Raw genomic sequence first — 26,909 nt, forward strand, 5'->3', positions numbered from 1 at the left:
TGAGCGAGCGAAGGAGGGAGGAAACCGGGCAGGTGACACCGCGCTAGGTTGGCTCCGGCTCGGCGGGAGCGGGGCCGGCAGTGGAGGCCATGCACGTCAATGGGAAGGTGGCTCTGGTCACCGGCGGGGCGCAGGGCATCGGCCGGGCTTTCGTCCAGGCGCTGCTGGGCAAGGGCGCCAAGGTAAGCCCCGGGAGGAGTCCCTGCTCTACCCTCCGCCTCCAGCCTTGCCCCTCCGCCCGGCACCCCAGGGTGCGGGGTGGCAGCGGCAGCCCCCGGTCTCTCGTCGGTGGGGGGGTCAAGTCTGTCCGTCTGCCCACCCGCCGCTCTTCCTCTCTCAGGTGGCCCTGCTGGACCGCAACTCCGAGGCTGGGCAGGAGAGCAAGGCGGCCCTGGACGAGCAGTTTGAAGCGCAGAGGACGGTGTTCATCCAGTGCGACGTTACGGACCAGGAGCAGCTGAAAGGTAAGAAGGAAACTGTCAGCGCTGGGCTCTGGCTTAACATGCAGCAACCTGAAGGAGCCTGGGCTGCTGCACCAATAGGTGTGCAATTAAGGTTTCTGGAGGACAGCCTACTCCCAATCGCTTCTGACAGTGACTCAAAAAGGATTTGTTTTTGAACCTGCAGATGTGAAATATTGCTACCAGCATGCATGTATTTCACTATGTTACTTGGCACATCGTAAAGAAAAGCCAAAGAAACCATTTTCACTGAGCGCTGTGTGTGATATTTTTGCATGAAAGCCTCTACAGAAGATAATTGTTATTTTATGAGTAATATATATAAACTTTAAAGCAAGGACTTGCTTTTTATGAGGCTTCAGTACCGACTCCAAGCTGCATTCCCTCGTCACAGGGGTAATAAATTCTGCTCTGGGTTGCACTGCTCTTTCCATACAGCACAATTACTTTCAATGTGTGCTGCCGTAGCTGAAAGCTGGGCTGGCAAAAGATGGCACGCTGCTTTACGCGGTGTTAAGTATGGGTTGATAACATTTCACACACATTTTGCAGACGCAGAGAATGGCAAAGAGCTTCCCTCAGGCGTGATCTGCATTTGTTTTCACTTAGTAAATATATTGTGTTCCCTAGTGAGCTCTTAGAGTATCATATAACGTCGATGTGCTCTTTGCAGTATTTCATATCGGGCACATCACTTCTCAAAGTTTCATTATTAAATGATGCATTCATAGGTAGTGACTCAGATTCAGATTTTGACATTGCTTTTGTCAGTGCCCGTTCCCCAGATTAATTTTTTGCCAGGCTAGATGTGAACATTTTTAGTTCTACTTTTATTCACTGCACTTAACTGACTGCTTTCTCACCAGCAGCAGTGATTGAGCATATCCATTCCTCTTTCACAAATCATTGCAACCAGTTCAGGATTCAGCAATAGTCTTCACCATTTGAACCTAACATGATTATGCTTAATTCCAAAGCTTTACATTTTCTGTCTGTAAGAGAGGTGCTGGACTTTAAATCTGAGCCCCACTCTAATCGACAAGCAAAGCTTTTATCAGGTAGGCTGATTATTGACTTTTTCTGCAAGTGGGAGGAGTAAACCAGGAGCAAGAAAAAGCATCCAAGAGGTAGGAATAGCATGTGCTGCAGGTTGGGTGTTACCTCAGTGTGCTTTCTCCCTTATGATCATCCCTTCCTTTAGTGGCAGGCTGGTGGAAGACCAACAGAGGTGTATGTGGAGAACTTGAGGAAGCAGAACAGGTCTGCAGGGGAGGTTTTGGAACCAAGTTAGTAGGAGAAAAGCAATCAGAATAGGATAAGAATAGGCTCTTGCAAAGAATGAGAGCAATGATACTGCATTAATCTTGATACAGGAAGCATAAATTTGTAATCCTGTTATACAATTCTTTGGGGTATCTGGGGCATTTTTAGTGATTTTGTTGGTTATGGTTATTTTTATTGCTTTCTTTTCATAATTTTGCACTTGTAATTACAAGCCACTACTTAATAAACTTAGATTAATTTCATTCTAGTGTTTAAAGTTCTTAGTGTCCTGTACATCAAGTCCTGTACTTGTCCTTTATGTGAAAGGTCATGTGTATGAAAGAAGTTCCTCTTTAACTTTAGCCCTTTTGGTATGAAAAAAGTTGCAGTACTAGAACTAGTATCTATAGGTATATAAGGCTTATGGGTAGGAATTCAGCTCCTTCATCTGCTCTCAAGTCTTGCCTCTGTCTTTTTCTCTAGTGGCTTTTTCACACAGTTCCCCACAAAAATCTGACTTGTCCTACTTTTGAAAACCCACCATACGTGTACTTTTGCTGTCTATGAATGTTTAGGAAGCTCATGGGTGTCTGTACCTACTTTCCACTCTTTCTTACCTCTCCTCTAAAATGGATCCTTCTCTTAATTTTTCATTTGTCTTCATACAGTATTTTATATGACCATCTGCTTTTAATTTTTGTGATTCCATAAGCACTAACTAGTGTGCAATGTAAACACAGGATTAGTCTCTATTCGAAAGGGGAAGAACAAGTCAGTTTAAACTGATGTGCAGGTGATAACTTTATAAAGGATTTATAAAGAGATTCTTCTGTTTATAGGGAACATATGGGATTACTGTAGGAAGGTAAACTTTCATGAGAAAAATTCCAAATTTGGTAACTGTTCTTTATTTGGATATGAAAACAGCTGAAAAACATTTGGATCATTTCTCAATGTGTAAACTAGAAAACTATGATTAGTTAAGACTGCATAGATTTAACAAATAATAGGTAAAAGTACAGCTATCCATTATGGGCTTTGAAGGCAAAATATTTTGCTAAGAATGAGGTTGATAAAAGATGCTATTTCTTTGCTATGCAAAATTTGGAAGCTCTTTTGTACTTATTTTGTACTTATTTTACCCACTGAACTATATTAAATTATCAGTTCTGCTCCTGATAAGGCCAAAGGTTTTCATGTGGCCATACTGATGTACGATTGGAAAGATGAGAAGTGATTGGAGAGTTAAGCAGAAAAACCAGAGAATAAATTAGCAACAAACATAGCAGAAGCCAAAAAGGCAGACAGCCAAAAATAGAGTTTTAGTAATATTAAAGTATTCAGAATAAGAATATTAGAAAAAGCTGTACAATAAAGGCAGTTGAACAAATAAAACCTTTCCCATCAGCTGCCCAGCTCTTGTTCTGATGACAAGATGATGACTGAGATGGACCTGCAGCATTCAGGCAAAGAAAAGGCTGTAGCAGTAGTGACCATCTGGTGCAAGGAAAAAAACTTTGTAAGCCCCTGTAACTGCTGCAAAAAGGTACACGTCTCAAAGCTGGTGCTATGCTCCTGGTTGACCCTAATAGCCAAAGACTAGAAGTCAGAGTTAAGATGGTCCTGGGATTAGTTTTTAATTAAGTATTTTCATTAAGGCCTGTCAAGCATAATTTCAGGATATCTGAAATACTCCAAGATTGGGTGTTTTTTCAGTCACCAAATGATATTTTAAAAAAAAATATGGGGGAAGGGGACGTCTTGTTTACATAATAATTATTTAGTGATGAGGAACAGAATTTAGAGGGAAAAAAAAACAAACTGTATATGCATGTCAGATAATGTCTGCAGTAGCGGAAAATCTTAGTCTAGAATGAACATCTGGAGGTCATCTCATCCAACTATCCTGTCAAAGCGGAACCAGCCTAGATGACTTTACTCATCACTACGACATCATCATGTTTTTCCATACACATCTTTTATCTTAGTTCAAATACTGTCACCTGGGAGAACACAATGTGATTGTGGAAGTTTCCCAGTTCTTTATTTTTAAATTTTTTGGAAGATGGGTCACTATCTTCATCCATAGAAGGAAGAAGGTTTGAATTTGAGAAACACATTATTAAAGTTACCTGACAAGTAAGAGGTATAGAAATTTATCCATTTATGCTAAATTATTTGTAGTTGAAAGATTCATATTAGTTACATCACTGAATAAGCATTGGTTGAATTCAGACTCAACCAAAAAAATGGTTCCAAACACAAGGCTTTTATTTTGTATTTAAAGTAGATGATGCCAAATCTTGAATTCACCAGATATATCAAACTATTACAAATCAAGCTATAAATGTTTATATAGTTAGGGTGTTAAATATCCTATCTAATATAAAATGTACGGGTGCTAAGAAATTTCATTAGCTCCTGTTATCAGGCATTATAAAACTGAATGAAAAGGCAACTATGGTATCTTGATTCTTTAATTTTTCCTGAATATGTTTAATATTGGTGAGTGGTTAGACAAAGAACATCATTGCATATTGCTCAGTAGTTGTTAAGAGAACAGTGAAGACATTTTGGTAGACTAACAGAACATTAATTTGTATGCATGCATTGTATTTTTAGGTCTTACTTTCGTTAAGTGCTAAGAAATTTCACCCTTGGATCTTACTATAGGTGCTTTCAAAAAAGTAATTGAACATTTTGGAAGGCTGGATATTGTGGTTAATAATGCTGGAGTGAACAATGAGAAGGACTGGGAAAGCACTATACAAATTAACTTGGTAAGCATTATCTCCTTTCACATGTTCATACTTCAGTATTTAATGCTGGAATACATTTAGCAGCCCTTGGCTGGTACAGACTGTGCCATATCACAGAACATTGTTTACTGGATTAGTAAGCACAGCTATTGAAACAATTACCACATAAATGCATATATACTAACTAATATGTGTGTGTGTGGTGGGTCCTTTAAGTTTCCTATCCAAGACATACAGAACTGTGTAGAGGTATTCGGGCTAGTACCAAACATTCTCTTTCTGTAAAACCCAACGGAATCCCAGGTTGGTGTAACAATTTGCTGCCAAAAGCAGAACAGCTGCACTTACAGGAGGCCAGTCTGTTTATATGAATGTTTTGGAACGTTTAGTTACCTGTGAGACTCGGATGGCCTGCATTAGGGAGTAAATTGCCATTTGTTGGTATTACAAGAAAACTTAAACCAAGAACTCCTCATTTGCTTCACCAATGAGGCAAGCATACAATCTGAGCTTTTAATATAGGCCATTTCAAAATCATTACTGATACAAGCACACCACTTAAGAGCACTTACTAAAATCCAGTACATTCAATAAACCTGTAAAATTTTCAGACTATTACCAGTTCTTTGATATTATCTGATATCTGATCAGGTGAGACCACAATATCTGTTTCTCAAGCAGAAAAACATTAATTTAGACTACACTGCTAGGAGAGCTAAGCTCCAAAGGAAAGGTTAGCATTCCAGGTTAGTAAAATTCTGACTAGCTTGTAGTTTACCACATGTGAAGTTCTAATTTGATGGTGATTCAGCAAGTCACCTCTGACCACCCTCACAGTGTGTTATCATCAGTGTGTTATCAAGAAAGTAGCAAAGGGAAGCTTGTAAGAGTGGAGTTTTCTTGAACTAATTGTTTGCAATTTGTCAATGCAAAAAAAGAAAGCTCATGATAAGAAAATTAAGAGTTTGTTTTTGAGGAAAGTTTTAAGGACAAAGATACCCAAGTCTTAGAATTCTAATGACTCTATGAAAAATAAACTAACAAAAAAAAACCCAGCCAAACAAAAAACAAACAAAACCAACCAAAATCAGGAAAAGTAGCACAAGCTGTATATGAGAAAAGTTACAGAAAAAAATAATAGGAAAATATGTATTCGGGGGAAAATTTAGAATTTAATATTTTTTTTCTTGATCTTTAGTATCTATCCAAGGTCAGATTTCCATATCTTGGAAGGGACTGAACTTAGACCACAGATTAAAATTTTTTCAATAGGAGAAATACATTTGTTCAATTTCCTTTGTCTTTTCTTTACATTTTCTTTAAGACTTAACTGCATATATTTCCTCCTCTTTTATTTCTAAAATATTCTGGAAAATTAAACATCAGTAAATTTTACACTGTGAAGTAACAAGAATGTGGCATCCTCGGTGCTATGCAACATCAATTAGTACAGATCCCTTGAATTTGAAAGAACAATTTAGCTGTGTTCTGGATGAGTTATTTCTCTATTTTAGTGCCTGGTTTAATGCAGGATATGTTACTGTAGGCAGCCATCTACCTGTCAAATTTTCAAGCACAGATAGTCATTAGCAGAAAAATTTAATGTCTGTGATTCACTTTTAAATTTACCTCAAAAAAATGAAGGCATATTTGAGCAGCATCCCTTCAAGGTATTTAATGTCCAGGTAGACCTCCTAACATAGAGTGATGACTAAGTTATTTTTCAATTCCAAGAACTTCAAACATAAGGCATTGAGAACCTCTTCTGTTGTTTTGCAGACACCACCAAGTTGGGTGGGAGTGCTGGTCTGCTGGATGGTAGAAAGGCTCTGCAGAGGGACCTGGGCAGGTTGGATTGATGGGCTGAAGTCAATTGTCTGAAGTTCCACAAAGCTCAGTGCCAGGTCCTGTGCTTGGGTCACAGCAACCCCATACAATGCTCCAGGCTTTGGGAATTGTGGCTGGGAAACTGCTCAGCAGAAAAAGGACCTGGAGTTGTTGGTTAACAGCAGCTGAACATGAGTCAGCTTGCTCCCAGGTAGCCAAGGCACTCAACATCATCCTGGGCTGTATCAGGAATAGCATAGCCAGCAGGACTAGGGAAGTCATTGTCCCCTTGTACTGGGTACTGGTGAGGCTGCACCTACAATACTGAGTTCTGGCTCCTCACTACAAGAGAGATAGGTGCTGGAGGAGGTCCAGAGAAGGGCAACAAAGCTGGTGAAGGGTCTGGAGCCCAAGTCTGATGAGGAAGGGCTGAGGGTAGTGAGGTTGTTTGACTAGGAGAAAAAGAGGCTCAGGGGAGATCTTGTCACCCTACAACTACCTGAAAGGAGGTTGTAGTGAGGTGGGTGTTGGTCTTTTCTCCCAAGTAACAAGTGATTGGACATGAGATAAAGGCCTCAAGTTGTGCCAGGGCAGGTTTAGACTGGATATTAGGAAAAATTTCTTCACCAAAAGGATTGTGAAGCACTGGAAGACGTTGCCCAGGAAAATGGTTGAGCCACTGTTCCTGATGGTATTTAAAATACATGTAGATGTGGTGCTCAGGGACACGGTTTAGAGGTGGACTTGGCAGTGCTGGGTTAACGGTTGGACTCAATGGCCTTAAGGGTCATTTCCAACCTAAATGATTCTGTTTCTACTCTTTTTTTTTTTTTTTTGTCTTACCAGTGACTGGGCTGAAGCCAAGCACAGGTAGGTAAAAAAATAAAAAAAGGAAGGTCATATAGTTTATACATTATTGTATAGATAAATTCACCATAAATGTCCTCATGACTTAATCCATGGTTAAGAGTTAAAAGATTTCATCAATACATGCTGGTGACCGGATTAAGAATGTCTAAGATGATCAAGCAGAGTAGAAGTACACCCGCGTGGGTTAAATCAAGGACACAGAGATCATTTATCTTTAATTTAATATTCTTTCCTCTAAGAAAGTCTAAACTTGAGTTGACTAACTTGTTTATTTCTATTTAGTTGCTGTAGTTTCCATAAACTAATACATAACATGTTGTACTTCTGCTTTTTAATGATAACAATAAAAGAATAACAGCTGCTGCATGTAATATGTTATATTGGTTGGTTCCAGGAATATTTTTTGCTTATTGTAAAGAAAGGAACGAAACATATAGGAAAAAACTTTATCTTAAAACATCTCTGCTTCCCTGATGTCATAAACTTTGTATTATCATCAAGAACATGAATAACTTCTATGGCCACACATTCTGATGCACATTATTCATATATTTTCTACTTGAACAAAGGGGCAAAAAAAATCTTTACATGCCAGTCTTCATCTTAGTGATATAATTTATATATCAATACAACAAATATTCCCTGCCTCAGTTTAAAGTACAAAGTACAAAACTAAAGTAGTACAGAGCAAGATAAATCAGAACAAACACGTGTGGGGTGTGTTCTTTATGGTTAAAACAGTTCACAGAACCGGCTGGTCTTCGGGAATTTCAAAGGAGTGTAAGGAAGTTCCCTGGTAGTACTGCTTGAGAAAGCTTGAACATCAGAAACTAAGAAGGCGGCTCAAAAATTGGGACTTACTTCAGAAGGAAAAAGAGATATGATAAACAATTAATACTTGTATTCATTCCAGTTTTCTAAGTGCAAGGAAAGACATCATGATAAAGTGGGGGGAGACAGAGGGAAGTATCAACCACTAAAAAGAGATTTCTGTTGCAGTGTTTTTTACCATTTTGCTGTATTTTGTGCTAAACAACCTCACCTTTTCATTACTTTGTTAATATTTCTAATAACCTTTATATTTACATATTCCAGCAATGTCATCTATTCCTCATCTGATAAGTGTTGACTTGATCAATATCAGCTTGATCAATGGCAGCTTCAACTACTCATTCCCTTACAAATGTACATTCTTGTTATTATAGTATATAAAAAAGATCTTGGCAACCATACAGGAATTTAATTTTAAATGTATATTACTAATATAATTTCAAAAGTCCATCACAAACACACCCATGCATAGACTAGGGCAAGGACCTATGACACATACATTCTTATCAAGAGTCCTACCTACAGTCCTCCAGCATTATAAGAACAGCATTTCTTGCATTCAGCTTTATAAGAACTTATGCCTAAAGACTCCAGAAATATAATCTGATTTTTTTTTTCCCCTCAAGTCCCTAAAAAAAGTCCCTACATCTTTCTGGGCCTTGCACATGTATGTTGGTTAAATACAATTTGTTCTAAGAAGCTTCCTTAATTTTATCTCATGTTGATGATGTAGGCTTTCCAGAACCACTATAATTATAGTAACTGCTATAATTACAGTGTCTTTTTGTTTTTACAAATGCACTTAGCACATTCCACACATAGACAATCCCAAAAATTACTTTCAGGTTCCTTTTTCATGCTTTTATCAGAGGTTTCTGAAAACTGACATAGGTTGCAAAATGCAGTTAAATGTAGTAGTACTGGTATCACCGTATGCTTACATTCTAATTACCTGAATCAAGAGTACCAAAGCACTTTGCATATTTTAACTATCTTATTGTTTTCTTATGCAACATATTAATTATTTTACAGATATATTCAAACCAGTTCCCAAATGAAATTAGACTCATGAAAGGATTGGACAGCAAAATCATAATTAACTCCTGTTTATGTGAAGATTTTGCACATTTTAACGCATTATTCTGGTAAAACTTTAAATTGCAGGCAATAACTTGGTCATGTCAAAAAACACAGTCATATGAGATTTAAGTATTAAAGTGATGGCCAAACACAAGTAGAATTCAAACACACATGTAAGATTTGTTCAGGTGTGTGACAGTCTCATCCTACATTACTAGGCAAAATGTGGTAATACACAGCACTTTCAAATTTTTACATTTTTCATGGCATTGCAGAATTAGCTTCCATAAATGGCAAAGGTAACAAATTTCTGTGAATTTAGGAAAGTCCTTTTCTAAAATTAAGTCTACCTAATTCAGGCTTTGTCCCTGCAAAATAGATTGGTTCTACAGAGAACAGAATGCAACACTGTATTTACATATGTGCGTCTCTTTTCAATACAGCTCATAGTGAAATAAAGGTACCAGCAACTAATAAACCTTCCAGAATCAATTAATTTGTTCATTAGTGAGGAATTTTTGCTCAAATGCTAAGTTAGTGGATTCCAGACAGAAAAAAGAGCAGTACAGTGAGAGTGATAGTAGAGTCAAGATACTTTTTTCTTGTCTTAACAGCTGTGGTTTGGCCGAGGACTCATCTAGCTCTCTTATCTCTTTGGATTAGTAGGCTGGAGGAATAGGAAGATCCTCAAGGAGCTCCAAGCTACTTTGTTCTGCAACTGATTTATATCCTGTAATCACCCTAAGTGGAATTTTCTTTGTCTGTTTTGCAGGCTGAGCCACTGCTCCAGGGCATGACAGGACCTGCACCTACTCTCCATAAACATTCTAAAATGTCTTGTGTAGAGCCTATTATATAAAAAAAAATCACCCACCCTTAATTCCAAATCTGATTTCAGTTGAGCTGCTGATGAATTTAGGTTCAGCGTAAGCATCTACTACAGCAACACTACCAGGCATTAGTGATCTTGGTTTTCAATTAACCCTTTAAAATTTATATGCGACAACATTAAACATCACTGCATTATGTTTATAAGGGCTCTACTACTTTTCAGGTCATGCAAGAGAAATCAGATTTAGTTTAGTATTTTTCAAACCACAGAAGCTAGTTCTTTGGAAAGTTTCTGTTAAAACATTTAATCAGTAACAGTCTTTTCGTATTAATGAAATCATTTTAAAAAAGCATGTTACCTGAAACAAAACTTTCCAGGAGAGGAACAAGAAGATGTTTTCATGGGAATTTTTTGTTTAAGACAAATTTAAAATGATATTTCAGAATTTTAAAATATTAATATTTTGTGATTTTTGTTTACACTATCCTAGGAAACAAGTAACATACTTGTTTCCTAGAAATATGTATTAAATATATTTAAAAGGAAATATATTAATAAGGAAAATATCACATAAAATGCTGTAACTATAAAAAAAGAAAAAAGCTGATTCATTATCAAAATTCCAAAGCAAACTTGGTAATGAGGTCCCAGGTTCTTTTATCTCTATTAATGGACAGCCTAACTATAGGTTAGGTGGAAAATGAACAAGTAATAATAATAAAGCAGGAGATGCAGTCTTCCCAATCTGATTTGTGTTAAAACCAACAAGCATGAAGTTAAGTTAGAAGTTATACTCCATGTTTTATAACATGTATGCCTAAAAATATCAGGTAATAAAAATGAAAGGAAATATCCAAATGTAAAACCTATCTTAAAATTATTCCAGTTTTGAATTGGGAATTTAGATAACGATATAAAAGTTCTTAATATTGTGATTTTAAAAGCGTTTTTTGCCAGTACAACTAGCCACTTTCCATTAGGTCTTAGGCATATACAGATTTTTCACTGTGTTTTTTTAATTACTTTGAGAAATTTTCCTCTCCACAATTCGCAGTTCTGTAGACCTTCTCCAGTCAAAAGTCTCAGTTCATCTGAGTTCATCATCACTTCATCTTTTTAACATCTTTACTTAGGTCAAGGAAATAGCACTAAAGAGTAATAAGATATAAATGGTGTTTGAAAGCTGAAATAATATTTCAATAACAATAGAAATGTTCCAAACATTTGTTCATTTTAAGATGAAGCTGTAAACTGATTACAAGGAGATCTAAAAGTCTCAGTAAATAATTATGAAACACGTCATTAATGCAGTAACATTGCAGCATTTCACAAAATTTCGTATCTTCCGCTAGGAGCACTGTCTGCTGACTTTCTATTATAACTTGATAAAATCTCAGATCAAGCAACTTAGTTTCTGGGAGAGACTCTCTTGATTCGTTCAGGAAGCTGATAACCCCAGGCTTGGTGTATCTTTAGGCATCTCAGTTTAAACATCTGAATTTCAGTGAGAGGAATCCCAGCAGAATTTCTCATTGCAACAGGGCTCTGAAACAAATCTTAAGGAATCATGATTATACAGGCCCCAGAAAGTTGTCATCCTCAAAGTCTTTACTTTAAAAAAGAAATGAAGTTAAAAAAATATTTTAAAATCTCATGGTGCAGCAAATATTATGCTAATAACATGTTGCATCTATTAGAATACTTTTTTACTTTCTCTGTATTTGTCTGTTTAGGCTAACTTTCATTTGAGAGGAATGGTAAAACTCTGGCAACTTCAGTCAGAAAAATTCAAATTTTTAATAGTATAATATTAAAATATTGTGATATCAATATATCACATGATCCTAAAAAGTGTACATTCCTTGTGCCTTGAGCCAAATAAAGTTATTAGTGTTAGTGTGAATCTTCAGATTCAGTCCATACATTTTTTTGATAATGTAGAGCAGTGTGTCCCAACAAAAATGATGCAATTTGGATCAGTTCATCTGCCACTCATTTCACATTGTAGCATTTTAGTTTGATTAGTATCTTATTAAGAAAAATAATAAAGCAGATATTATTTCTCTCTATTGCAAGTGTGCTTCTGAAGTTATTGAGTTGTTTTACTGTGGAGTCTGCTGCATTTATAATCTGCAAATTATAAATGAGATCATTGCAAAAGCAATACAGGTTCTAGGCACCACAATAAAAGCAAGTTTCATTTCTCAAGAGTACAGAAGATAGATATTTTGAATATAATTATCTCTTTTTCCCCTATTTCAGACATCTGTGATTAGAGGAACCTACCTCGGCCTAGAATACATGAGAAAAGGAAATGGAGGTGATGGAGGAGTAATTATTAATATCTCATCTTTGGCAGGTGAGAATATTTTCTATGTAAACACCTTCTACTCACTGGTTTGTTTCTAAAATAAGTGCATCATACTGATCAGTCATACTTTTTCTTCTCTTTTATGGCTCTTCTCTGTTTATTCCCATTTTGATTTGGTTTTCGTTATAGCAACAGAAATAATAGCAAGGTACCGCTACCTTCATCTGCTTTTATGTAAACTCAGTTCAATGAAAAATTCAGTATTTTTCCAAACAAATCAGTCTCATACTTAATAATCTTAAGCATGATGTAAATAGATTTTTTTTTTCAGAATTCAATACTGCCACACATTGAGGAAAACCTAACTAGCCTCAATTCATCATGCTTATTCAACACTATTAAATAACACTGCTGAATCAAAAGATAATGTACACAACACTGTGTATAAAAAATTAAGTCTAATGTATAGACCTAATTAAATACAGGGGTACTTTAAATCTGATTTTTTTCTATTATGAAGTTATCAAATATGAAAAATCAGATAATCTTTTTTTTTCACAGAAAGGGAGAAAGCAATAGGGTGTCTTCTATTCAACTCCATAGGAGCACAACTGTAGGAATACTTAAGATTAGACTGTGTCTACTTTATTAGTGAAAATTGTCATAGTTCATTGAGCTTAAGCAAGAACATACATTTCTCACTACTTATCTATGTAAGAACCGTATTTCATTTTATTGGAATAAAAGTAGAATTACATGATTTTTAAGTCAGTCAGGATTATTGCTACTTAGTCGTGAGGCAGAATTCTGCACCCTTTCCTGTAGGTATGCTCAACATTGCAATGGCTGGGCTCACAGTAAAAAAGCACAACTGAAGGGCAGATGAATGGAGAAGGATGCACCTGACACCCTTAGTCAAAAAATGTATAGGGTAAAACCTGTATTTTCTCTTCTTTGAAGAGTTTGTTCTCTCTTGATCCTGTCGTACTGTCTGGAAAAAACAATACATATGCTAGCTTACACATGGATTGTCAGTATTCTCTTTGGTATAGATGCAGAATACCAAATGACAGTAATCTTATTCTAGGTATTCCTATGTGTTTTAACAATGAAAAACCAGTAAAACAACAGCGGACATAGTTCCTGATTGTGGATAGATGTGAATGTTCCAAGTAGTATTAAATTCTTCTGTAAACCTTAGCTTTTGCAATGAGAAGTCCAGTAAACCCTATTGACATTATGCATGTAGACCTTGAGGATCTGACTTAATATATGCACATATCTCATATGAATGAGGGGGTCTTTATAAAGCCTCCATATACCTTTAAGCCAGCACTTGCAATACTGCCTAACACATTGCTTACTGATGCCAGTAAGTTCATCTCTGTTGGCTCAAATAGACATTGTATTGGAACCAAATTAACCTGAAGGAAACTGCTATTGCAGTACAAGAGTTCATCAGCACAAGTAAAAGATTAAACGTTTCCACAGAAGTGCAGATGCCCATGCTGTTTCTTAAGAAAGGTCAGAGGTAGCAAATAGTTTGACTCCTTTTCTAACTAGTCTCAGATGCACACAAAATGATTTTAAGGCTGCTCTCTGTTTAAGATCTTAAGTGCTGTTTTAATTATTTGATTAAAATTTGCATTTATTTGCTTCCTTTTTTTAATATTAACATTGTGCCATAATGATTATGGGTATCTGTCAAAAACAAAGTATTCTCTGCTATGTTTCCTTTCACATAGCTTGTATTTAGCAACTGTTTCCAAGGTCAGAAGGAAAACCACATTATAAAAGCTGACATACACTATTTTGTATAGTTTATTTATTTACTACTGTTTGTGCTTTGTGACTCTAATTCTCATTTTCAATCTGAAGGTATAAGTCTTGCATAAAAACTATAAAAAATAAAAACTGCCATTAACTTGCTTAACATTACTTTTGAGTGTTTTCTCAGAGCTAGCTTCTGTTGATCATTAAACTTTTGAGTGATTTTTATTCCCCCCAATCCAAGTTCTCTATAAGATTTTTATGAGATACAGTTTGCAGACAGCAAATATTCTTGTGTCCTGCAGAACAGCAAGAAGAATTATATTTAGTGCTTACATAACATTCAGTATATTTGCTTTACACATTAATTAGTTTCTAGTTCTTCACCATGGGAATTTTGCCAATGATCTGAACTGGGGACAGAATCATGCCTTACTGGTTTGTATTTCCAAACATCCACAGAATTACTTAAATACTTCCTATGAAGTGGATGGTTAAATTGTTCATTCAGCTGGATGGAGGCCAGAGTGTTCACCCTTTCCAGTACTGAACTGTCCTCCCTTCAGTGTCTCTACAAGACAGGACTAATCAAGAAAGGGAGAGAAATATGTGAGCACATGCGGCAAGCACCCAACTCCTAACCCACTTCATCTCAAAGCTATAAAAATTTATTTTATAGATATTTGTGCATTCATTTCAAGAGGAAGTCATGTTGCTAAACAGCTGAGATAATGGGAAATGTACATTACTGCCAACTTTTCCCCATATAAGATAATGCCAATGACCACAGGTTTTTGCATTGTAGTAAACTCCATTTCAAATTCAAAGAGTAAAATGACTTAAAATTTCTGCAGTAGGAAGCTGCACATTAATTTTACTTTTAACAGAATAGTTACAACCAGCGGGAAAAAACACATAAAACTAAATGAGATTATTTATATGATTAAATTTAGCTTAGTCTTTTATCTTTTGGTGGCTGGTACCTGTATACTTCTAGTAAGTAAAGGGGAAAGGAACTCATGTATGCGTGCACTTTTGTTTTGATAGCTTTTGTATTTTCAAGAAGGTATTCTGCAAAACTGAATTTGTATCTGTCTGGATTCTAGCAGGTAAAATCAAATAAAAGTATTCATACGTGTCTTAAAAATTGGTAAAACTCTTAATATAAGATCACGCTAGGTTTTTTGAGAGGTTGTTCCATGTGTAGTGTATCTGGATAACTTCCTGTTGAGGAGCCATACATGCAGTTTGATTGCACTCAATTTCAAGTACTCAGGTTTCGCAAGCAGCCATTTGTCCTCCTCCTATAGAAAGCTTCAGGCAAAAGAAACACTTAAAGTACCCCCCACAGCAAATAGGCTTCTTTGGGACCTGGTTCTATATACATTACAAGAACAGAGCTAAGCATATAGTTAACATCATTGAGTAAAGGCAAGACTTTATAACAGCAGTACAATGGAGCAAAGGTGTAAATAGCTATATAGCTGGGGCCTTTAGCTCAACATCATGAAAAAGCTTCTGGTGTCTTTCCCCTACATCCCAACCTTCGTAAAAAGGAGGATCCTGAGCAGTATCCACAGGAATGAGGTTAGGAAATGTAGAAATTATTCCCTTGAAACCTCAGTTCATGTTAAAAAAAATTCCTAGAAATGACATAGCTTAAAATGTTTGCAAGGATTTCTGTGTCTCCTTTGTTTTGACACAGATCACAGCAGTATATAACTGACACCGTGAACATGATCTTGTACGCCTTCCTGTTTTTAAGAATAGAGTATGACATACAAACCCATTTAATCAATTCTGTCATCACTCTGTAGGACCATCATGCCCCGAGCTTCTTTCTCTAGTTACATATCCACTTCTTCAAAAGGGGGTTTCGCCTTTAAAGAACATTGTAAGCATATTCCATACTCTGTATCCAGACTTTTGCTTAAGGGCAACAGAGGAAATTTCTGTAATGTGGTTTGGAAACACATTTAATTTAAATAAATACAGTTAAATCTTGTGATGTTCCTTATAAGTATTCTATGTTTTATGATAGTCTTTGATAAGTATATTTTATAAACCAAATCTAATACAGAAAATAAAACAAATTGTTTTGGCAATATTTCCCAGGACAGAGGAAAGCACAGTTTTGGTTTGCTTTTAAATAAGTTCTGCCAGTTTGCCAAAACTTTTCAGCATTTTCACATATTTCTTTCATAAACAAGGAAAAATTTAGAACTTTAAGATGCCACACGGCACTGATGTTCATCACATTAGTGAGAGAATATTTAAATGTTTAATGGAATGTTTTTACAGTGAATATATTTTTCTAAAGTATAACTGGGAATAGAACTTTATCGTTGCAAAATCATAGCGTAGAAGCTGTGCTTTCTGAAGAATCCAAAGCCTCTATGAAACCAACAGCCAAGTTAGAAAACACACTATGGCTCTTCATTCTGTGTGCCATACTCATGCAAACATGAAGTACACTCTTCCAACAATTAATGAAATTTAAAGATACTATTTCTGTTTACAGAAATTACATTTGTCTCAAGCTGCCTAACAGTGCACCCATTGAGCAAGCAGAGGGTAGAAAGGTCATCTAAAACCTAACAAATCTTATTCAAAGAAAGAGACTTATTTAAATCTCTAAGGGCAACATGTGGGACATCATACCTGGAGAAAAAATATTAATTCTGTATTTATCAAAGCTCTTCAGTGGACTGAAAGAAAATTCTGGTTTTGACAAAGCTTGCTGATAAAAATTTATACCATTCTCCAGCTCCAATACTAATTTCTCAAGCTGTGGATTTGAAAAAATTGACCATGATAAATAAGCACCTGTAGTGAGAACCCTGACACCATGTCTCAAATGGTACAGTGGTCTTGATAAGAGGACTAGAGTATAACCAGGGGCTAGTCTCTGTCAGCCTGCCAGGAACCTAGAAAAATAGAAAAGAGCACAGCTGACACTGGCCCATGATTACCTTATTTTCATAAACCAAAGAGCACCTTCAGCACCTTCAGTCATCATGAAATTATTTGCAGTTCACCAATTAGTTCTCAATGAAGATCATTTCAGGGGAGAAGAAACTTCCCTGTCCCCTTTCATGTAACAGTTCAGTGACGCAGCATTGTTGCCTCTGCTTGCTAAGGGATATTGAGAAGCACATTATTACTTTCCAGGGGCACACTGCTCCATGACCGTCCATTTGAACACCATCCCCTTCCTCCCACCGTTATTTTGTGCACAATGTTCTCCAGTCTGTTTTATTGCCATTCCACTTTGTGTAAGATAATTAAATCTTCATGGAGAAGCAAATAGAATCCAGGTTTTTTAACAAATGAATGCCTAATTAATATGCTATGAACTCATCCTTGCATAGGCAGGGCAGGCTCATCATTTGGGATGAATCAGGCAAGATTCATCCCAAAATACTTGCTAGCGGAATCCCTAGGACACACCACTAACAGAGAGAGAGGTGCAGCTCTTCCCAGGGACGTGAAAAGGCTCAGAGCTGAAAATTCCACACCATGGCTTTGTGTACTAACTCAGGAACAAAAGTGAGACAGGACTGTCATTGTTCTGAGTGAGGAATGTTAGGACTAGTCTTCATTGTCACTGCTTTGGCTCAAAGTGAGTCAGTTAGTGTTTTTTTTTTCTTGGTTCTCCACTTTAGCAAAAATAATAGTGTCAAAAAGTAACTGGTTTTAATGCTTTGATTAAAAAAAAATAATAAATTACTTGTCCCTCCCTTCCTGCTTAGTTATTCCTGCTGTCTTTTGACATTTAAGTGTAAGTCTTTGAACTTTATTCCACTTCATTATTGTGAGCTGTGCCCTTCCTTTGTTTATTTCTTGACTTTGTTTCTCTTCCCTCTCAAGTAACAAGTAATTTGTCTCTGTTTAAAATAAAACAAAACAAAAAAACCTCTAAATTCCTCCCCTGTGTTCCCCAGTAGTTTGTCTTCTGGACGTCTGTCAGCTGCAGCCTCATTGGGATTGTTTGGCTTTTTTATTTAAAACATGTAAAACTATTCAGGAGTTTTTAAAAATTACTATCGTAATAATTTTAATGTGATAATATTCTGAGGTTTCCAGTTATTTGAAGAACGGTGATGATTATCAAAAGTCATCAAGTAGTGGAATATTAAGCCTATATTGCCATGACAACCCACAGAAGACAACACAAAAGACACTTTCACAAAGCAAGTTCTCAGTCAGAAACATAACACATTAATCCAAGCAATGCAGATAAACACAAGTTTAAGAGAACAACCAGCCATTAAATTAAGTTACTTAGCATTTAGCAGTCTTAATAACAGTGTTGCTGCTGGATCACCAGCGTAGCATTTAAACCAAGATAAAATCTTGAAGCTGTCAGGGTTGTAATTAGAGCTTTGCACTGTCTTAGAAACTTTTTTCCTTCAGACAAAATGTATTCCAGAACATACATAATTTTTCTGGCAAATCCAGTTTTAAAGCTGGGTAATGTATTCTTCATCTCCACTGAGGTAAGGCACACCCCTTCTTCATTATGTCACTTAAAGATATGAAATATGAAGAATAAAAAAACCATATCTGAGATATTAATTGGGATGACGGCCATTAGAATCAAACATTAATACATCAAAACCGCTATCCAGTTTTACAATGCCACATTCAGGAATGCAGGCAAATTTTATCCTCTTAATTTATGACAGGTTGTGATTTGCTATTCACAAGACCTTAGATTTCAGGTGGAATTACAGCATTCATGTGAATTCAGTTCAGCTGTCACTCTATAGTGCAAATGGTTGGCATAATGGGCAGAAGTTCATATGCACTTATGGTCTGTCATCTCCCCTTGATCAGCTTTTTTACATGAAACTAAGTCTTTCTAGAATTAAGTTCTTAATTTTCCTACAAAACTTCTGTCTTCTTTCTCCACTATAAACAATGATTTTATGCTCTCCCACTTCCACCATAAATGTTAAAAATATTAGCGGTCATTTCTTTGTTTCTCCTTTTACTTACAAAAGATAGCAATTTTATTACCCAGCATTGTTACCTTTTTCCTGTTCCCTCCTGAAAAATCTTCATCTTGTTTTTTCATTGAACAGGGCCCACTATAGGAGGTACATTACCATGAAATCTTTTTAAGCCAACCTAATTCAATCTAGATAATGATTCAAAAACCTTTTCTGTCCACATCTCTGCTTTCATTTCCTTATGCTATATGAAACCTTCATCTTACCATTCCATTCACAGTGTTTACTCACTTATATCTATACTCTCTCTGCACTGATGTTCTGCATTCAGTTCTCAGTACTTTTCCATTTATTTATTGCAAAACAGCTTTGCTTTTTAATTTTGCTCTCTTTAAAAAAATAATCAAAAAACCTATGACATATTATCAGAGTATTATTGTAAGTAAAATAAATTTTACAATGCCTCAGGTGGTGCATCAAGTCTGAATTTCTTTGTTTATAGTTGCTCTCTAGAGCAAAACCCACTATGCAAAAGAGTGTGGTGTATTTGTTACAGTATTAACCACATTGTCAAATAAATAAGCAGTAACAGTATTGCATGGGTAGATGTTCCAGCTGAGTGTGCTTCAGTCAGCTGTGCAGCATACGTACTCTCATCTCTCGCATTAGAGCGAGGTGAAAAGTTTTATCTGAGGCTGAGTTTTGTAACTATTCCACAGAAGCAATATAAGCAAGGGCTTTAAGTCAGATATTTATGTTTTGATATATTACAAAGATAAAATTAGAACAGTTACAGTAGTTCAAATGGATTTTGCTATTTCCCTTTTTTCCACACTTCCTCCCTGAATTCACTGTAAATGACTGCAGGTGTTTGGTTTACATAGCAGTACCTAGGGTGTTAGCAAAGTTTATAAAAAAATCTTAACATACTTTACATTCTTTAAGTGCTTTATAGATTCAAAGAAGGTTAAAAAAATCTCATCCTTGAGTTTTCTTCCAGATCCTGTCCTCAATTTTAAGTCATACTTTATAGATAACTTTTCCTCTAAAAAGTTATACTTTTTTATTACTCTTCTTTTGCCTCTTCACATTTTTATCCTTCTCATACATTTTCCCAGCCTATCTCAGATTACAAAATATAATTTGAAAATTGTAACTAATCTATTTTGTTGTATTTCAAAATCCATCATTTATTTTGTACAGTATAGACCTGTATATATTTAACGTAACCATATATATATGGTTATAGACCTATATATATTTAACATAACCATAAATAGGAGTATCCAGCATCTTTATTCAGCTACCTTTTTATTTTAAAGGACTTATGCCTGCTGCATTTCAGCCTGTGTATTGTGCTACAAAGCATGGTGTAATTGGATTCACACGGTCAATAGCAGTAAGTATGTGTTTTTGGAAACAGTATCAGCAGCTTTTCTAAGCTTCTCATGTTCCCTCTCTATTGTCACACAACTGGAACTAATTTACTTAAAGAAAATTAAATATCTGAAGCAGAGGAGGTTCCTTCCTTTCACAAAGATGAAATAAGTCAGTCCTCTGTGTTTATGAGTGATCTGAGATTCTGAGAGCATGGAGAAAAGATGTTGTAAAGTAATTTAAGGACAATGGGAGGAGACCAAAAGTCAAATTCTAATCCAAATTATAAAAAAAAAATTCATAACTCCATGCCAGTCATTTAACATTTTGGTTTCCGTATTTTTAAGTCAGGTTGATGACTTTTTAATGAGAAGTAGGTGCTAAAGTGTAGAGAAAGTGTCTTGAAATCAAAAATGTTTACCATTATTTATTCATACTCTTAAAACAGTGAAAATGCAAAATGACATATTTAGAATGGGACATGTTAGATGTTATAAGATCATACAGTAAGCCTTAGCCTCTGACTCTATAACTTTCTAGTTAATTTGAACAAGCAGTATGATAAAATAACCTGGAGGGAGCAAATATGACTACACTTTCACAGAGTAAGTTTAAAAATAGCCTATTTATATAAGATTTCCAATCTAATTTAAAGAATAAACTACCCAAAATGATCATTTGGATGGTTTATCCATATTTTATGCCCCAACCCCCATCCTAATAGATTCTTTTTTAGTTTAACCTAAACAGATTAGGATGGATAAGTGTTGCATATAATATATTAGCCAGAGCATGAACCCAACACCTGTTTTTCTATTTTTGTTTTCTCATTATAAAATAAACACCACCATCTAAGTTCAAAAATAAAGGGTCTGCTAGAAAATTAGAGTAAAAGCTGTCTCTATGGAACATGATCATGTCAAGGAGAAAAAGAATAATAAACATAGCAAATCACTGTATTTGCCAGGAAAGGCAGTACAGCCTAATGCTAGGCAGGTATGATACAAAACATCTAGGACTTCAGTTTCTTTTCTCCTCCAGACCAAAAAGGCAGGCTACCATATCATGAAAATTACGTGATTTATGCAATATCAGAAAAGATTCCTGTTAAGTGTTAAAATAAATAGAACTCAGTGCTGAACACTTGTTATGATTTATCTTGGATTATATCATGTATAATTTGTAAGTTTTGTGCCATCACTAAGAAAGTTCATTCAGCATTCAACATATGCCTGGATGCTGATCAGACTTCTTTGCAACACACGTGCATTGGTAGTACCACAAAGTGTTCCACCATTCCTAGAACAATTTGTGCTGCTTGCTTTCATCATGTTCCTGAAGTGCTTCCTGAAAAAAAAAAAAACAATCCTCCTGCCTCTTTCCTGGAGTTCACAGGGACTTTCTTGAGGAGATGCTCAGTGACAGATTTGTCCCTTCGCAGGGACAATAGAGCAGCCAGAAAGGTTCAACATCACAGTTATCATAGAATCATAGAATAGTTAGGGTTGGAAAGGACCTTAAGATCATCTAGTTCCAAGGGTACAGGCCAAATGCTATTTCTGTTTAAGTGATTTGTTTTTTAGTTTGGTTTTTGGTTTTTTTTTTATTTGATTTCAGATAGTTTTCTTTCGATAAGAAAGTTCTTATAAGATTGGAAGTATACATTTTGAAGAATTTTTTTTACTTTGGTTTGCTTAACAGATTTATATCATCACCACAGAATACTGTTAATGACATGCCAATAGCACTAAAAACAAAATAATAACAAAAATATTAGGGCAAAAAAACCCCAAACAACAGAAAAACCCAAAACACCAAAAAAAAACAAAAAAACAAACCAAAACCAGCTGCATGGGAAGAAGAGTGTTGATTTCTGCTAAAATTCCAAGCAAAACAGATTTTCTTTTTTCTAGTAATCTAGTACATCACTAGAGAAAACATGTTTCAAACTTGGTTGTTAAAACAAGATTTGCTTATTAGGCAAGGGCTGAAAGTACTTAGTGGTAAGTATCATCCTTTGAAAAATTGCTTACATGATCCTGGTTTACAACATTGATGATAAATGCTTAACTTCTTTTTTTTCTTCCTAGTTAGCTGCTAATATGGAAAACTATGGTGTAAGACTCAACACAATTTGTCCAGGATTCGTCAACACACCAATTCTCCAATCAATAGATAAAGAAGAGAATATGGGACAATATTATTCATATAAGGATGAGATAAAAAATATGATGCGATTCTATGGCGTGATGGAGTAAGTCAAGTCAGATATAGTGGGGTTTTGCCTTTGTTAATGAAGAACAAGCAGACAAAATTGCAATTTCAGCAAACTGAAAATAAAAAGGAAACACTGCTTCAGATAAAAGCCTATCAAATGTGTTCTCTATGCAAATGTTCTCTCTACAAGGAACAAATTACAGATATCTAAGGCTATTTCAAGAGTATTATCTACATAGCGATATTTCCCTTTATGCATTCCTATTTACCAGCAAAGTGCAAATCAAATTCAGAAGTTAAAGGTGATGGGTTTAGTTGTTAATAGCCTTTGGTGTACTTCCAGAATTTCATTTAACCAAACTTGTTGTGAGATACAGGGTATATAATTTCTATTGAATTTCCACAAAATTTAAATGAAAAAAAAAAAAAGTGAACCAAGATAGAAATCAGACGAAGAACTTAGAAAACTGGACTAAATTCACAAGAGGATAGTAGCAACAATGGTGGATTGGATCAAAGACTTACCTAGCCCGTTATGGTATTGCAAACAAAGGCCAAAACCAGACAGCCAGGAAAACATGTGAGAACAAGACCAGTAGTATAAAGGAGTATTTTTGTAAACACTTTCTCAGTCTCTAGCAATTAGGTGCTCAGATACTTCTGCACAAAGGAAATTGTATGGTTGTGTTATTTCACCCACACTTTTTCATATGTAAAGTATATTGCACCTATTATTTATAGCAAACAGCATGTGAGAAAATTCTTCATATGCTAATTTGCATGTCAGTCCCAATACAGGAATAGGATAAATCAACAGGAAAGAGGTGCAGAGGATTGTGTGAGGATTACTTCTGTCCACTGCCCTGGAAGAGAAAACTTTAACAGGATTCAAAAGGCAGATGGAAGTCCACAGGGATTTAGCAGTAACTAGAGCAAACAAATGACGATTTGCAAAGCTGCTGCACTTTTAGACTATATGTCCTGATTTAGGAGACTGAATTTATCTCCTGAAATTCTCCACCACCTCTGCTTGACTTGAAAATAAATTTATTCAAATACCAGTTCATTTAATTTCCAGGATATATAGATTTACATTGAGTTTCTATACTTGTCCTTTTCACATGTTCTATTACATCACGATTCTCAAATAACAATTTACTTTTTTTTTCAGCCCATCAAGAATAGCTGAGGGACTGATAACAATTATTGAAGATGATACTCTAAATGGAGAAGTTATGAAGATTACAGCATCCCAAGGGATTCATTTTCAACAATACAGCCAAACACCTTTTACATCAAAGAGATAAATAATTGGTTTATGCTGATTATTTTGGTCTTTTCTTAAATATTGAAAATTTTGAAGAATAATTTTTGGAAAAAAAGGTTAGTGCTGTATCTAAAGCAGTGACTGTTTAAACGTTCCCATCCTAATAACAAAGAGATGGACAAGAAAATCCTTCATGGGCAGATGTTACCATTTTATTTTAATACTATAAGCACTAATAATAGTATTTATTCAGTAGAATAAACACACTGCTCTGAAGATTTTTGATTATATAGTAATAAGGGCCAGTTTTTTTCCCTTCTGGTAGTTCTGATCTACATACTCCAAGCATATTTTGGTGGACCTGACTTACTTCATATAATTCTTTTCACTCTCATAAGTGTCTACTTATTTATATCTTGAATTCTTCAAACTGGGATTCAGTTCAGGAATCTAGAACACAAATGTACCTATAAGGAGTTAAGAATTTCATTTTTCTTATGAAATGTAAAATAGAACACAGGGCAAAATTTTTTTTCCTCCTTTATATACAAAACTGAATATGTTGCATATGACACAAGAAAAACCTACAGATTTTTATCTTCCTATATTTTAGCTATTTATAAAACAGTTTAGTAATATTTTTGTTTTCTTTTATAGATATATACATATGAATTTTCTCTTTCTGTATATACAAGGATGAATACTTTGGCATTGACTGAAATGTCTACTTACTCATTAAATCTGATTTTATAAAACTTTAAATATAATTTCTTGCCTTGATTGATTAAAACCTCAATTAAATCCTGAATTATCTGATTTTTTTCATGTTTGACATCTGTCCATTTTGGTATCATGATATGTATTCTTAGATGCAATATGTCATATAGTGGCAATGAAAATAAAAAATGAGCTTCCTACCTCCTGAACATCACTGGACCTTCTGAATCCAGATCAATCCCCAGCTACATTTCTGAAATAAACCTTGATACTCTATTGGTTATGTGCTTGGGAAAAAATAAATGTACATGGTAATTTATTTAAGCTTATAGCATAACAAGATTTAATAACTCCTGTGAAAGCTGGCAACATTTAATATTTATCCTCCTTAGGAGTACTGACTTCAATTTCATGGACAGAAGAGCTGTTTTTTTCAGCATTGTAACTGAAAAAGAGAGGTCACTAATATTTACTTTCTATGGAAGTCAGGGAGTAATAAGACTGTGGGGAAAAGAAAAGAAGCAGACACACATACCATTAATTACTCATCGTTCTCCCCCACCTCTTTTTCTCACGATGTTAACACTATTTTTAATGCCTATCTTGAATGCATACATGATGCTAGCTACACTACCAATATCCCTGAAGGCATCTGTATATCCTTGTGGACTAAAAAGTACTCTGTATTTGATTGTATCAATTTCTACTTTTGCCTCATTAAAATCAGAGCTTTTCCTAATATATGACAGAAAAAATGATGTAAACTTAAAGTCATCATGCTGCTTTAGTTAGGTTCTATCACTGATAATTATAGAATCATAGAATCATAGAATAGTTAGGGTTGGAAAGGACTTCAAGATCATCTAGTTCCAACCCCCCTGCCATGGGCAGGGACACCTCACACTAAACCATATCACCCAAGGCTTCATCCAACCTGGTCTTGAACACTACCAGGGATGGAGCATTCACAACCTCCCTGGGCAACCCATTCCAGTACCTCACCACCCTCACAGTAAAGAATTTCTTCCTTATATCCAGTCTAAACCTCTGCTGTTTAAGTTTCAAACCATTACCCCTTGTCCTATCACTACAGTCCCTAATGAATAGTCCCTCCCCAGCATTGCTGTAGGCCCCCTTCAGATACTGGAAGGCTGCTATGAGGTCTCCACGCAGCCTTCTCTTCTCCAGGCTGAACAGCCCCAACTTTCTCAGCCTGTCTTCATATGGGAGGTGCTCCAGTCCCCTGATCATCCTCGTGGCCCTCCTCTGGACTTGTTCCAACAGTACCATGTCCTTTTTATTTTGAGGACACCAGAACTGAACACAATACTCCAAGTGAGGTCTCACAAGAGCAGAGTAGAGGGGCAAGATCACCTCCTTTGACCTGCTGGTCACGCTTCTCTTGATGCAGCCCAGGATACAGTTGACTTTCTGGGTTGTGAGTTCACACTGCTGGCTCATGTTCATTTTCTCATTGACTAACACCCCCAAGTCCTTCTCCGCAGGACTACCATGAATTTCCCTTTTACCCAACCTGTAGCTGTGCCTGGGATTGTTCCCACCCAGGTGTAGGACCTTGCACTTGGCATAGTTAAACTTATGAGGTTGGCATCAGCCCACCTCACAAGCGTGTCAAGGTTCCTCTGGATGGCATTCCTTCCCTGTAGCGTATCAACAGAACCACACAGCTTGGTGTCATCGGCAAACTTGCTGAGGGCACACTCAATCCCATTGTCCATGTCAGCGATAAAAATATTAAACAAGACTGGTCCCAACACCGATCCCTGAGGGACACCACTCATTACTGGTCTCCAGCCAGACATTGAACCATTGACCACAACACTTTGAGTGCGACCATCCAGCCAGTTCTTTATCCACCGAGTGGTCCACCTATCACGTTGATGACACTCCAATTTAGAGACAAGGATGTCATGTGGGACAGTGTCAAATGCTTTGCACAAGTCCAAGTAGATGACGTCAACTGCTCCACCCCTGTCCATCACTTTTGTAGCCCCATCATAGAAGGCCACCAAATTGGTCAGGCAGGATTTTCCCCTAGTGAAGCCATGCTGGCTGTCACCAAGCACATTTCTCTTTTTCATGTGCCCCAGCATGCCTTCCAAGAGAATCTGCTCCAAGATTTTGCCAGGCACAGAGGTGAGACTGACTGGTCTGTAATTCCCTGGGTCATCCATTTTCCCCTTCTTGTAAATGGGGGTTATATTTCCTTTTTTCCAGTCATCAGGAACTTCACCTGTCTGCCATGATTTTTCAAATATGATGGCCAGTGGCTTTGCAACTTCATTCTCCAGCTCCTTCAGGACCCGTGGATGGATTTCATCAGGGCCCATGGACTTGTGTACATTCAGGTT

General features: G+C 36.2%; 1 protein-coding gene across 5 annotated transcripts; it reads left to right on the plus strand.

The window, feature by feature from the left end:
- Positions 1 to 25,176, plus strand: HPGD (15-hydroxyprostaglandin dehydrogenase). 5 transcript variants are annotated; one of them, XM_005145527.2, is made up of 7 exons: positions 1 to 182; positions 341 to 464; positions 4,398 to 4,504; positions 12,186 to 12,282; positions 20,282 to 20,358; positions 22,427 to 22,590; positions 23,725 to 25,176. In XM_005145527.2, exons 1-7 carry the CDS (start codon positions 90 to 92, stop codon positions 23,858 to 23,860), a joined length of 798 nt encoding a protein of 265 aa, XP_005145584.1. In that variant the 5' UTR covers positions 1 to 89; the 3' UTR covers positions 23,861 to 25,176. The 5 variants fall into 5 exon arrangements, with proteins under 5 accessions (XP_005145584.1, XP_030901671.1, XP_030901673.1 ...); XM_031045814.1 differs by lacking the exon at positions 1 to 182 and adding an exon at positions 7,157 to 7,180 and having other exon boundaries at positions 431 to 464; positions 4,347 to 4,504; XM_031045811.1 differs by lacking the exon at positions 23,725 to 25,176 and having other exon boundaries at positions 22,431 to 22,584.
- Positions 25,177 to 26,909: the final 1,733 nt, after the last annotated feature.

The sequence above is a fragment of the Melopsittacus undulatus genome, chromosome 7, assembly GCF_012275295.1.
Source record: "Melopsittacus undulatus isolate bMelUnd1 chromosome 7, bMelUnd1.mat.Z, whole genome shotgun sequence".
Taxonomy (NCBI): Eukaryota; Metazoa; Chordata; class Aves; order Psittaciformes; family Psittaculidae; genus Melopsittacus; species Melopsittacus undulatus.